The sequence below is a fragment of the Drosophila virilis genome, chromosome 2 (assembly GCF_030788295.1).
Source record: "Drosophila virilis strain 15010-1051.87 chromosome 2, Dvir_AGI_RSII-ME, whole genome shotgun sequence".
NCBI lineage: Eukaryota > Metazoa > Arthropoda > Insecta > Diptera > Drosophilidae > Drosophila > Drosophila virilis.
In genome coordinates, this window is record NC_091544.1 from 12945421 (window position 1) to 12960289 (window position 14869).

The window sequence follows — 14869 nt, forward strand, 5'->3', positions numbered from 1 at the left end:
TTTTGCCGCGTCAAGCAGCCTCCGAATAACCCAGTTCAGTGCGTAGTACTGCAGCAATCGCCACCAATAGTGCGTGTGTGAGTGCATGTGTGCTCGACTACTTACAGCTGCTACAACTGCTACAGCTACAGCTACTGCTATTGCTACTGCTGTAGTGGGTTGTTCTCTGTGCGCTTTGTTGCTGTTATTTTGGATGCTTGTGGCGGGCTTGAAGTGTGCTCGTTTTACCTGCTGCCGGCATGACGATTCTGAAGTTCGTTTTGCACATTTGTGCTGAGTGGGCACTCGAGCTGTGCCAACTGCTGGCGCATAAGTGACACAGCAGGGAAAAAAAACAACAACAATAAATGAACACTCTGCCACGTAACTTGAGTGAATAATGTGCCTGAAACGGCATGGAAAAGAGCTGTGAAGTTTTTTAATGCGATTTTTATTGCTGCAACTACTTTTTTCCTGTCCGACTGACCGAGCTAGCCAAGCAAACGGGAATTATGATTGACAGCCAACAATCGCTATAGCGAATGGCAAACTCCACGCTTTATCTGCATAAAGTTTTAAAAATTGCACTACAACTTTTTAAAGTATGTTTTAGTTTATTTTATTTTAGCGCTCTACCGCCGAAGGCTTCTTGAACTTGCAGTAAGCCTTAAACTTAATTATTTACAAAGGGCCCCAAAACGTTTTTACTGCCAGCACAGCTGCAGCACGGAGAGAAACATAAAATTTATTAGCTGAAAAAAGAATTTTCGGTGAACATTTTTGCAAAGCTGAATTTAGCAACGAAAAATTATTACAAGTTTGCATGCATTATGGGTCTACGGCTGCCTCTATCTGAAGTGGAGCAGCTGCAGCTTAAATTACAGTAGTTACTACAGGTATAAGCTCGTAGTTGTTATTGTTTGGATGTCTGGCAAGCGACAGTAACGAGCCGCAGGCTCATGCTGCCACACATATATAATCCGCACCTGTTCTATGTACCATAGTATAGTGTATCCATATTTTCATTATATATATAATTTGGCCGCATGTTTTGCCAGCTCGTGTTGCCCGCATTGTTGACACAATTCTTGGGTTTTCAGCTATGGCAGCAGGACCGGTCAGCCGCAGCTCTATTAATTTTTGTTAGTTCTTCTGGCTTAGTCGACGCCCCAGAGTATGCAACAGCAATTCTGCGTGGAGGCGTATGGATTAGTGGGGTGGGACAAAAGGCCGAGTTGGCCTTTGAATTTATATTTAACTTTTGCTGTGCAAATTTAATGAACGCCGCTGCTTAATTATTCCATTTCAGGCAAGTTTATTCCTACACGCGCGTTTTTATGCCGCAATTGAAATTTTTAATTGGCAAATGCGTGGGCGCGTCCACAATCCACTCACCGTCTCTGGAGTCGGTGGGGTGCGAGCGGAGGACGCTGTGCGTCGTCTGGCAGCGCTTTGCGGCATTTTAATTACAAGCTCCGGACGCAAACGTGAAACGCTAATGAAATTAAAAAGTCCCTCAAATGGCATTATAATAAAATTGAGTTGTTATACATCTACAAAACGCCAAAGATTAAATATGGCCGGCTTTTGGGATTTATTGCCAAACGAGCACCAATCAACCTAATTCTGGCTCAATATTCAATATTAGGCAAACGCAGGGCCTGCCTACCTATTAACTCGTACGTGCTGCGGTTGCATGCCCATAACATCTAATTAATTGGCATTTACGTTTTGGCTTTAATACAATTATTTGACCATAATTATAATTAGTGGCATTTCACACTTGCTTATTTAATTGTGGTTTACCTAACTAGCTATTAACGTTTACTACTTGTAGTTGCACTCACGCTGCGTATACGCAATGTATGATGCATTACTTTGTCTGTGAAATTTCAATATTTTTCGCATAGAGTAAAATGTCATAAATATTTTTTATTTAAATTACACATGAATTTCTTTTCAATTTATGGCAAACAAACCCAATCACTCATATCTATACACATATATGAAAGAATGCCGACTCGTATACGTACGTAACTGTCGGGATACTCGAATTTATTACTTTACATTTAATCCGTTTAAGCGAGGGTTAGTCAGAGAGTTCACAGTTTCTTATTATTATTGAGTAATTTATAGACTAAGTACAAAGTTATATAACTACTGTTCGTCTGCAGATTGAACCTTTGATTAACATATAAAAATAGTTATTTTTAATTACAAATAGGTTTGTTGGTTGCATATAAAATAGCACATATCTTTACGATTAACCCTCTTATTGCTAAGCGCAGCTAGCGGTAAGCGTTCATAAAATATGCATACGTTTTAGATTTATTTTGTGTATGGCGATTATAATGCAAATTCAAGCACTTTTGACAGCAGTCCAAACATGTTTTCCGAATGAGTCTTGTTGTGGCCAGCACAGAAACAGAATATTTATATGTTAAATCTTTTTGCTTTTAGGACAACGCAATCACAATGGTTACCACAAACATAAAAATAAATAAAAAATCACCATAAATAATAAAATCACAACTGACGAGCTGCGGATTCGCTGTGGGTATCAAGTTTTATCCGCATCGGCATCGACATGGACGCTGGCTCCCTGGGCGCTTACCTAAATCATAACCCGACCAAAGCGTCCAATAAACACAAACAAATTGACACTCCCGATGCTTGGGGAAATCAGCGACAGCGACAAACACGAAATGGCCGCACGCAGTCGTCGCAGCTCCATCAGAGGGATTAGCACGATATTGCAATATAACAAACTGGCATTGTATGACATGGAATGGTATGGCAGTCTGGCATATTATGTAATTATTTTTTATAAATCATGCGCAATGCAATCACAAACCAATTAGCATTAAAATCGGCTAAAGGAATACGCCCCAATATTTGTACATTAGTACAACCAAACTTTGCTATTTGTGAAATCAAATTTTCGTCCAAAAATGTGGCAGCGCGCTTAATTTGGAAATTGTGCAACTGCCAAATCGATGTACGAAACGGGGAAACTTTTTCAGCACCTGCAATATGGCTATAGGCGCATTACGTATACGTGCCGTTGCACTGGATTGCCTGTCAGAGTTGCCTTTCAATCTGCGCACTTCATTAGCGAAATGGCTAGCTTTAAGCAAAGTTTATACATGCTACCCACATTAGAGAACACGCCGCTTGTTGTCCCGATAGGCAAATGCGTGGCTCCATTAATAATTCATGCAGCGAAATGAAAATGAAAAGCATGAACAGTTTGAAATAAGACAAGTTGTTCAGCCGCAGGTGAGACAATAAAACGTACAATTTTAATGAAGCTAACTCGTAAGCAAGACTGATCAATCAGACTGAATAGGTACTAGACTTATTAGGGACTAGACTAAATGAGACACATAATTAAATATTTCAACTCATTTTACACTTATTATTTTATTTCTACGCGCATCGCAATACTGAATTCAGACTCTCTCCATACAAGGTTAACCGAGAAACTTTTTCGCACCGCTGTAACTGTCACCAGCAGCTGTCTACCCACAATAGTGAAATGCGAAGTGGCGAATGGGCTCCCAAGAGCCTCTCCGATTGGTCAAGAGCTCTTCTGTAGAACCTGCTGGTACTCTAGCAAGCTCCTCTGACTGGCTAAAGAACAACCTTTTAAGCTTGTAGCCTCCAATACCTCTCTAGCCTAAGTATCCCCACCCCCTTTCTTTTACTTTCGAAAATGTATGCAATAATTTTGAACATTTATTAGTATTCAATTTCATTAATTAAACACCTGACATATAATATTAGGCCCTTGAGTAAATAGAAATCAATGGTCTGTCCTCGATGTTTACCTTAACGAACATTTATTTCGTTTTACAGCACTGTAAAATCCATGCACTTCGCACATAAAAGCTGCAAAAGTCCACTTTCCACACTTAAAGCGTATTTAAGTTGCGCTCAAATTGCTTCTGCCAGAGTTAGACCAAACAGAATAATGCTGGGCATGGTCAGTGGTGTGTGAGTGTCAGTGGGTCAGTGGTGCGGTTCGATCATAAAGTTGCCAATGCAATGCAAACAAATTGAAAATTGCCAGCTACCAATTGCCAGTTGCCAGTTGCAATTATAAACGCGGCCATTTGCCAATAGATACGCCATCACGTTTGTTGTTGTTTTAGTTGTTGTTGCAGTTGCTCCTGCTGCTGTGCTTGTTGTTGTTGTTGTTGTTGTTGTTGTTGTTGTAGGTGCGTTAAAGTTTTTGCTTTCGCTGGCTAACTTGAGGGAACTTGCTACTAAAGCAGAGCACACCAAACTTTGCTAATAGCAGCAAACGTAACGAGTGTGTGTGGGTGTGTATATGTGGGTGGTTGTGTGTATCTAAGCAGTGCGTGTGTGTTGTTTGTGTGTGAGTTAGCACAGTCAACTCAATGAAGCCAAAACAAATATAGGAAAAAGTTTTCCAATTTTCGATTGCCAATTGTGCAAAAATTTTACGTGCAACTTGCTTGGGGAATACGAGAATACGAGAATGCGAGAAAACGAGAAAGTTTTCTGCCATTTCGATATGTGTATGCCCCGGCATTTTGCCGCTGCCCAACGCTCTGTTCATTTGTGTATTAGTCAACTGACAGGACGTCAGTCAACATTGCATTCAACCAAAATTAAAAGTAAAACTAATTATTGAAAATATGTATATAAAATATATTATAATTGCCAGCAGCTAAAAGAAAAAACATTTTTTTTAACTCTAGGGCTGAATTACATATCAACTGACAAATAAATTTCATTTTTTTCCACTTTTAATATATATATATATTTTTTTTTGTTTTGTCAGTTTTTTATTCGGTTTCGCATTGTCGGTGCAGGCGCCGGCTTTAACTTTCGCTTTGACGGCAAACTTTTGCTTTTCATGCTACAACTAGCTGGCAAAAGTTTTGCTAACGTAGCGAAGCAAAGTTTTAGCACTTCAAGTGCAAGCGCCACTGCCACACGCTGGCCCGTTGCCTCTCTCTCACCCTTTCTTCCCTTGTGCTTCCGTCCTTTTCACACACAATACTTGCATAAAAGTTGTACCAAGTTTTCACTTGGCTCACATTTGATTTAGTCGTTGCCTTGATGTCCATTTTATTTTGCGACTGATTCTGCAATTATGAACGAGCATGTGGCAGTTGGCAAATGTACTCAAGTTGACTATAAAACAACTAAGGCAACATATAATCCCCAAACTGGGTATGCTCGACCATAAGTTGCCCTCTAGACAGAATTTACAATCTATGTTGAATAATGCAATGCAAATATTGAAAAAGAACTGTTGAGAATTTGCTAGCAAAAATATTGTTGAATTTATCTGCTCGTACACAGTTTATACAACAGCAAAATATATATAACCATTATTAAAATAATTTAAAATATTTAAACTAACAGTATATTCTTAGTAGGGCATTGATAATTTTCCGATTGGTTACATGCGAGTTAAACATAAACTTGATCTGCTTTTGGTATAAATTTATTTAGCATTTCTCACTCCACAGAAATCCGAAATCGATATGCTTGAATAAACAGATAAACGATTACATAGATATAAAATGTGAACATATGTATATTTCGTGTCAGGTGAGAGGTGCATTTTTTGTCTGCTGGATATACATATTTGACAGCTTTATCTATCTCTACAGCTGCAGGGTATATATATATATATATATATATATATATATACATATGCAAGTAGTTATGCTCATGCTTGTACGAGTGATGTCTGCACTTTAAAGTTGCCATACATAAGTGTTTGTAATACGCTCGTTACATTTATTATGGAGTGCGCTGCTCGGCTACCGAACAATGCAGCTTTCGCCCGTTAGTTGTCTGGGTGGTAAATATAAGGATCACAGTTTTGGGCAGTAACTGCGCAGACTTTGCAGCTGGCATTTGAATGGGGGGCGCACATGACATTCGACACAATTCCCCAACGCAGAGCACGTTGCCCATAGCATACTTATCCGGGCAGCAGCAGCACCAACAGCAGCCGGTGGCAACTATCTGTAACTGGAGGCGGGCTGCAGTAAATGCATATTTTATATTTTCATTTCATTGAAACCGACACGTAGCCACATTTACGTTGGTGTGTCTGTGGTGTTCACTATGTTTCCGGTTGTTGTTGGTCTGGCACGCCGGCAATCGAGTAAAGTGTAAATTCGCATTGGAGTTGCCTGCCAGCTAATAAGATCCAATATTCAATGTATATGTCTTTTGACTGGCATTATACTGTTCAATTTTAATTAAGTTAGAGATTTCAACAGAAGCGACACTTGATTGCCGGCGGACAGTTTTTAATTGCATGTTGACATACTTTCGTTCAAGTTGATGATTTCCATATTGAAACTTTTTGAAGAGCAGCTCCAAAAACTCTGTCGTTCCTCTTAAGTGCATTTTAACCAAAGTGCACACAACGTTAACCCAGCTCGCCTCGCCTGTAGACTTGAAATAAACGGTTATTTTCAGAAGCTGAATATTTAAGGCATATGCATACACATATATTTACACTTATATAAATATATATAGTATACATATATATATATATATGTATGTAAAGAAGCATATGTATGAATATATGGCAGTGATGTGTTTTTTATGCCCACACGGCGGCTGTGCAATAAAATTGCACTAGTCGTGGCTTATCAAACGAGCAGCATTGAGTTTGCCTTATGATGCCCTCGAGAAGTCGCCAAAAAGTGTGCAGCTAAAGTTTATATTTACGCTTCGCCCGTCACTGAAATATTGCACTTTATATATCATCTGGGATATCTAGAGCATACAAAAAATTTAAAAAAAAAAAATAATAAACAAAAAAAATAAGAAGCGCATTCTATCGAGAGTTAGTATACCCTATGTGTTATTTTGCAACTTTAAGCTGGCTTTCAACTGAGCAAATATTTAGATTTTATTAAATCAATAAAACATGGCTGTTATTGCATTTCAGGAAGGCCTCTAATGTAATAAATAACAATTATTTCCTTTAACTGTAACCAGCCACAATAAAATCCTAATAAAATCGTTGCTTTCAGGATACCTTCGGGAAGTCGCTGACCATTCCCAGCTATGAGCAGGGGCATAGCTAGCCGGACAGGCTGAAAAATTTTCCCCCACCGGGTCGGTGATTTCCCATTACTTTTCTCTTTGTCCTATCCACTTAACACTCTTTATCTAACTTACATTGCTTTACTTTATTAACAATTTTCTTACTTTCTTTTTTCCTATTTATTGTATTTTCTTTATTAATTTAGCAAATTAAGATTATTTTTAATTTCACTTGAGATCACTTTTTTCCTACTTACAACCTTCTGCTTAGATGTAGGCTCTAATAGCGTCACTGACAAAATTAGCTGTGAAAAGGGGCACAGCTGGCCGGACTGGCAAATAAAACACCTCCATCGGTCGGTGATGCTATTTAGAAAATTGTATCCTTTAACTAGGCTTTTAGAATATACTTATATTGTACAACCTTTTGAATAATGAGGAAGACACTCGTTTTGTCGACCATTAATAAATAAATATAAATATAAATAATAAAAAAAAAAAAAAAAAAAAAAAAAAAAAAAAAAAAAAAAAAAAAAAATAAAATTAAGTATTGCTTTCTGTATTGAAATGTATTTACAAATTTTAATCTTAAACATATTTAATGAAATATCTTTACATTTTGAAGAAAACTTCACAAACAAAATTCTTTTTTCATTAGTTGCCAAATGTCAGAAATTTAATCAAACCTGATCGGATTTATTCTGTTCCCTTCTAACATTTTTGATGCAAGTGACGAAAAAGAAAATGCAACTTGGTTTTAAGATGTCGCTCCAGAGTAAGAGTAAACGGCTGGCTAGTGGACTATACATATAGAAATATGTGCTATACCCTTTACTTTAGGCACCGAAATGAGCCGCTTTACGAACCAGGGCAAGTATATTGCCAACTGGTTACATATAAGACACAAAAGAACGGCGCAAACTTTTGACTGCCCTGGCACTCCCTCTGTGCCGTGCTACCCCCTCCCCTTATTTGCCCACAGATCGTGCTTACCCATTCCGCATGGTGGTCGCATTTGTCTACTATTTGGCTACACCGCAGAAGTGCCTCGGTCCGGATTTGATATCTGCACGTTGCTGTAGCTCGATTTTTGCTGATTTGCTTTTTGCTGGCTTCTACGAGTATTTGGTTTATTGTTTAGACGACAAATTGCAAGGATTCCGTTTTGTTTCACTGCGCTGCATCCGTGTACGTGTCCTGTACGGCAAAAGTGCCTGATTAAACTCGGGTAGCCAAAGTTCGCTTCCATTGTCAATTTGCGGAGTAAAAAAGAATTCGATTTCTGTAACGATGACATGATATCCTTTTCGAAGTCTACAGAATGCAAATGGGGTAAATTTTATATGTCATGGTAGTTAGCTCAGTTAGTTGACATGTTTGTTGAACGTGAGTCTTTCTGGCTTAAAATCAAAGAAATACATTTCTCTGCTATTTTATAGTACAGACTAGTCAGTGGAAGGGAGAGAGAAAGAGAGAGAGAGAGAGAGAGTGAGAGGGTCAAAGTACGTTCTCAAAATTCAATAAATATAAATAAATAAATTTATGTATGTAGTTGCATATGTCCTAGAACTACTAAATATGTGTGAGTATGTAAAGAAGTATGCTTGTATGTATGTATATTTTTATGCATGTTTATATAAAAGAATTTATGTATTTTGGCATGTAAATATGCATGATGGTATATATGTATCCATTTATAAATGTAAATGAATTTATGCAAATATTTTGTATGTTTATATGCAAGATCATGTTTACTTTTAGCAGCGCAGTAAAAAAGTATTCTCAACAAATGGCCTTCTACGCAATTCTCATGAAAGGAGGCGACGTCTTTGATATTGGAGGAGACAACTTCAACTATAGAGAAAACCGCGGCCTTAATATAAGAGAAGGCGGCTTCAGCAATGGAGGAGGTGGCAGCTTGAGCAATGGAGGAAACGAAGGTTTTTATATTATAGACCTCAACTATGGAGGAGGACTTAAATTCAGCAATGAAGGAGGAAACGGACTGAGCAAAGAAGGAGGTGAACGCTTGTATATATAAATATCCTATACAGATTGACACACTGATTGCACTCACTTGTAGCAATGCAGTTTAATTAGCAAACAAGCAACCGCCGGTATTTGGTCACCTAATCAACAGCTGGTCAGAGCTAATTTACCACTTTATTTGCCTAAATTGTGCACCCAAGTCACGTTATTGTTGTCAGCCACATTAGTGGACTTGCAACTAATTCAATTTGTTTCCACTAAGCTGGCTGCTGTTGCCATCGAGGGGCTTTTTATAAAGCTCAAGCAGAATTTAGAAAAATGTTCCAAATTAGTAAAGAAATTTTCGGTTTGAAAACTTAGACCTCAAGAAAAAACAATTTTGAAAGTTTTTGGTTAGTAATTTGCATAAAAGTTTGGTATGTGTTCAGTTAACTAAGTGCAAATTTCTATATGTGCTTCATACGATGCACAAACAGTTGCCACATTTGCGCTGCATTAAAAACGCATTTTCATCTTCTTCGTCAGCAGGTTTAATAGTCTGTGCAACAATGTGCATGGCGCTTGCTTGCGGTCGTGAGCACAGGAGCAAATTCAGAAGGAAGCGGCCCAAATGTTTACAGTTTCAGACAAAGAGATGCTCGTATATTTACTTAAGATACTATTACCAAATACGAATATGTCAAATAATACAATCAATCTTTTTTGGCTTCCCAAAACGCATCACAGCAAGCCTTGAAAATTGTTGCTGGCCAAATATTAATTGAGATATCAGAAATTGCCCATCACCAATAAGACACCAAAATGAGCCAAAAACCGCAATCAGTGCAGCAATTATCCCCTAATAAGTCACTAAACAGTAGTCGCGAATCAAGTAAACGGAAGAGGATCATTCAAACCAACTCCTTGCCCAATTGCAACCGAAAGACAGAGAGCAAGGCCGGTAAGTACTTTTATACACCAGTGGTCAACTGCTTAGAAGGTCGCAGAAATAAAACCAGTTCAGCCATTGGAGCCTCCACCCCCAAAACGATCATGCCGCAGAATTTCCCAAATTACGAAGACGTCTTCGAGCAACCCCAAGAGCCTTGAGAACGATGTCAACCAAAAGAAAAGGTGCGCATCTAAAATCGATTCAACTGATCAGCAGCCGAGAAATAAAGCTGGTAAGTAATTGTATTTACCTTTTTCCATATAAGATTAACCGGAAACTCTAGAGCCTCAGCCAACGAAGCCTCAATCGTCAAAAGTTCTGCCGCCTGATGCGCCGACACTAAAACGATCATGTCGAATAATAGCTCACTCTACAAAGTCATCTTCAAACAACACTAAAAATCTTAAGAATGATGTCAAAGAAGATTCAACTAATCGGCTACCAGGAAATAAAGCTGGTAGGTTGTTTTGTCCGTCTTTGCCCGAATTAGTACGAACCACCAGAGCTTTAATCCTCAGGAGAGCAGCCAGTACAGCCCCCACTACCAAAAAGATCATACCGCAGAATAACGAAGAAGTCTTCAAACGAGACTCATAACCTTCGGAATGATAACAACCAAAAGAAGAAACCCGTATCCAAAGACGATCTAGCTGATCAACAGGCGGGAAATAAAGCAGGTAAGTACTTGCAACTATCTTTGTCGGAATAAATAATAACCGGAAACTTCAGCACCAAAGCCGCCGGAGCTTCAATCGTCAGATGTTCAACAACTAGAACCGCCACCACCGAAACGATCATGTCGCAGAACTTGCCCACTTACAAAGACATCTTCGACGAAAGCCAAGAGCCTTCAGAACGATGACAATCAAAAGAAAAAGGGTGACTCCAAAGACAATTTAGCTGATCAGCTACCCGGGAATAAAGCCGGTATGTGGTATTGTCTATAATTTTTCGATTTATTATCAACCGCCAGCGATTCCATCGTCAGGAGCTCCACCACCAAAACGATCATGTCGCAAAACGGCACACCATACGAATTCAGCTGATCAGCAGCCGGGGAATAAAACCGGTAAGTTCTTCTATTTATCTTTACCCAAATTAGTATAAACCGGAAGCTGTAGAGCCTCCACCAGCAAAACGATCATATCGCAGAATATCACATCCGCGGCAGAAGACTTCTAACAAACAAGAGAAAAGGTACGAATCCAAAGACGATTCAGCTGACCAACAGCCAGAGAAAAAAGCCGGTAAGTACTTGCATTAATCTTTGTCCGAATGAGTACTCAGCGGAAGTTTCAGGGCCTCAAGAACAGCAGCAGTCCTTAGGAGTTCAACCAGCAAAGCAATGCAATCGAAAAACATCGCAGCCAAAGCAGGCGTCGTTTACCGACGCTAAAAGCCTTCAGATCGCTGAGAGTAAACAAAAAAGACGTGAGACGATAGACGTTTCAACTGATCGTCAGCTGGGAAATAAGGCCGGCAAGTAAATGTATCTAGATTTAAGCGAATAACTAACAATACGAAGATTTCAGGACCTCAACCGCCAGAGCATCAACCTTTAAATGTTCAAGCCCAAGAAGTTCAAACAGCAACACGTTCATATCATAGATCATCGCAACTGACGTCAAAGTCTTCATACGAGAGTAAAAGCATTCAGAAGGATGATATCCAAAAGAAAAAGTGTGAGGCAATAGACTTGTCGACTAAGAACCAACCGGAGTCTTTACGACCTCAACCACTAGGGCATCAATCGCCAAAAGTTCATCCACCAAAAGTTCAAACACCAAATTGGGCATATCGCAAACCATCGCAGTTGACGACGTCTTTACACGACAGCAAGAGCATTCAGAAGAATGATAACCAAACAAAAAGGCGCGAAACAATAGATATTTCAACAGCCCAGCAGCCGAAGAATAAGGCAGGTATGTACATATATCTGGCCGTGTACAAATAAGTAACAACAGGAAGATTTCAGTATCTCAAACACTTCGGCTTCAGACTATAGCAGCTGAATCACCGGAAGTTCAAACACCCAAACGCTTATATCGCAGATCATCGCAGTCGACGTCGATGTCGTTGCACGACCAAACGGATGATATCCTAAAGAAGAGGCGTGAAACCATAGACGTTTCACCTGCTCAGCAGCCGTGTAATAAGGCCGGTAAGAAGCTGTTTTTACCTTAATCCGAGTAAACGCCAGGTCTTCAATCTCTAGGAACTCGGAATCTCCCAAATCGCAGACCATCACAGTATACGCCGACGACGCTGAACAATACTCCAAACCTTCAAAACGATAACAGCCGAAGCAAAAGATGCGAATCCATAGACTTGTCAGCTGATCATCAGCCGGGAATGAATGCCGGTCAGTACTTGTTCTGTCATTGCCAGATTGAGTAACAACAGCGACTGCTTAAATATCTAGGAGTAAATCAAATGTCAAAACTTCCATCGCATGGACCTCAACCCACAGTGCACCCACTTCGCAGAACATCGCAGTATACTCCGACTCCGTTATACGAAAACGAACGCTTTGAAAACAATGACAGACGAAAGCAAAGGCGCGAATCCATAGAGGTTTCCAATGTTCATCATTCAGGAAATACTGCCGGTGAGTCCTATTTTTTCATTAGTCAGAATAAGCAACAACAAGTGCATTGCAGGACCCCAACCACCAGAGCCTCAGCTTCTAGGAGTTCAAACGCCAGCACTTCAACCCCTTAGTCGTCCATATCGCAGACCGTCGCTGTATCTGCCAACGTCACACCTTGGGGTTCCAGGAACAGAATCGGAAGGTCTTCCAGCAATAGGAGCTCAAGCGCCAAGATCACAAACACCAAGTCGCCCATGTCGCAGACTTTCGCAATACAAACCGATGTCGATGAATGTGGATGAAAACACTCAAAACGATATCTACCGGCAGCAATGGCATGAATCCAAAGACGTTGCTAAGGTTCATCATCCGGAAACTATTGCCGGTGAGTACGTGTTCAATCTTTCACAGAATATGTCAAATAGGAATATGCAGAACCACCGCAACCACCAAGTCTACAATCTCTAGGAGCTCAAGTGCCATTACTTCAAACTCCAACTCGTCCATATCGCAGATCATCGCTGTATTTGACAACATCACAGCTTGAGGATCAAAGCTCACAAAACAATGAAAGGCGAAACCAAAGGTGCGATTCGATTGACTATACCAATATTAATCATGCGGGAAATATAACCGGTGAGTACTTGCTTCACCTTAGCCAGAAAAAATTTAACTAACGGAATTGCAGCAACCCAACCGCAAGGGCTTCAATCCCTAGATTCTCAAGAACTTCAAATACCAAGTCGCCCATGTCGCAGGCGTTCGCAGTACACGCCGACGCCGCCGTATGCGGATCAAGTTCCTCAAATCGATATCAACCGACAGGAAAAACGTGGTTCCTTAGACATTTCCACTGTTCACCATCCGGAAAATATAGCTGGTGAGTTATCGTCCTACGTTTGCTTGAATAATGTGCAATTAAAATATTGTAGTGCCCCAACCGCTTCAATCAGGAGGAGTTCAGTCGGGGACTTCGATCAATCCACCTCAATTGTCAGAGCTTCAACCCCCAAGACGTCCATATCGCAGACCATCGCTATTCGCCCAGACGTCACCATATGAGCCTAAAAGTTCTCAAAACGAGGACATGCGAAAGGAAAAGTGCGAACTAATCGACTTGACTGGTGCTCAACAGCACGAAATTAAGACGGGTAAGTAATTTATCTTCCTCTCTCTGAATAGATATAAAAATAAATTAAGAACCCGAACCACCGGATCATCAAATACCGAGACGCCCATATCGCCCACCAATGCAGTCTGTGTCGGCATCGGATTTGCAGTCTAAGTTTCTTCTATACATACGGGATTTGAGTTCAGAGATTGTCCACCACCAGGTCTTCGAGCATTTCTGCGCCTTCGGCAGTTTGCATCGCGTCTACGTACTGCAACGAACCGAGAACTACAATTACGCACTAATAATCTTCACATCCAGCAAGTCCGTAGAGCTGGCTGTGGCCGCTAATCCACACAATCTACGGAACAAACACTATTTTTGCCACAAGGCTGGACCCTGGAACCTTGGTTGCTTCAAAAGCGAGCGGTGCATATCTGACTTCAGCAATAGCAAAAGATCCATCTTCAGAGATCGACTGCAGATCCGGGTGCCTTATGGCGTTAATATTCATTGCTATATTTACCAATCAAATGCCAGCACGAATCAGGCCAACAACAGCACTGAGCAGGAAATGAGCAAGAGATCAGCCTTGCTGCCGCAAGTGTCCATAGACCTGTTGCATCATCTACGCGAGGATCGGGCACCGCTGCAACCTAGCATCAAGCAAGCACCTCTTGATCTTGATCCACAAACGCTCTTCTCCAGCATGGGTGACAACTACAGTTTCCAGCGTCACAGTTACACGAATTTCGTGGCCTATCAAAAGCGACCTGGTCACTACGAAGCGGTGCCGGCCAACGCCAAAGTTGGACTAACGGCCATCGCCTATGCAGATCTGAGAGATAAACGTGATTTAATATCATTTTTTTATCAGACCGACTAACTAACTGATAGAAATAGTATTTAACAAATGCGAATGGCTTTCGTTTAAACTTGACTGCATTTTATACAGTTGGTCAAGAACCCCCTCTGCTACCCCTAATTAGGTAGAAATCGGATTGTTATAAATGGGTTCAAATGAATCTTAAAGAAAAAAGAAACACATGTAGTATTAATATTCTTCTCTCTGTGGATATATTGAATCTCATCGATTCCAGAAACAATAAGAAGCAGAGGAATATAGATTCTTATAGATTTGCGATTTAGATCGCGAAGACATAAATTGTAGTATTCAGATATTCGCAACGAATGCTCAATTCAGATATATTTCAAATTT

The 14869-nt window shown here is 40.2% G+C and overlaps 1 protein-coding gene and 1 long non-coding RNA gene across 6 annotated transcripts; one reads left to right on the forward strand and one right to left on the reverse strand.

The window, feature by feature from the left end:
• Window positions 1–5455: 5455 nt before the first annotated feature.
• Window positions 5456–9388, reverse strand: LOC116651298 (uncharacterized). Of its 2 annotated transcripts, XR_004304308.2 has the most exons (4): window positions 9107–9388; window positions 8023–8474; window positions 6302–6429; window positions 5456–5997 (listed from the first exon to the last, which is right to left on the reverse strand). It is a non-coding gene; the product is annotated as an uncharacterized lncRNA (long non-coding RNA). The 2 variants fall into 2 exon arrangements; XR_004304307.2 differs by having other exon boundaries at window positions 5456–6429; window positions 9107–9387.
• On the forward strand, window positions 8801–14657 carry LOC6630387 (nucleolar and coiled-body phosphoprotein 1). 4 transcript variants are annotated; one of them, XM_032436989.2, is made up of 18 exons: window positions 8801–9050; window positions 9547–9958; window positions 10017–10181; window positions 10233–10406; window positions 10468–10626; window positions 10679–10876; window positions 10938–11018; window positions 11071–11196; window positions 11249–11428; window positions 11482–11871; window positions 11925–12110; window positions 12165–12311; window positions 12372–12557; window positions 12610–12924; window positions 12975–13175; window positions 13228–13419; window positions 13472–13690; window positions 13740–14657. In XM_032436989.2, the coding sequence occupies exons 2-18, from the start codon at window positions 9820–9822 to the stop codon at window positions 14534–14536; spliced, it is 3855 nt and encodes a 1284-aa protein (XP_032292880.1). In that variant the 5' UTR covers window positions 8801–9050; window positions 9547–9819; the 3' UTR covers window positions 14537–14657. The 4 variants fall into 4 exon arrangements, with proteins under 4 accessions (XP_032292880.1, XP_070063379.1, XP_032292882.1 ...); XM_070207278.1 differs by having other exon boundaries at window positions 13258–13419; XM_032436991.2 differs by having other exon boundaries at window positions 13008–13175.
• Window positions 14658–14869: the final 212 nt, after the last annotated feature.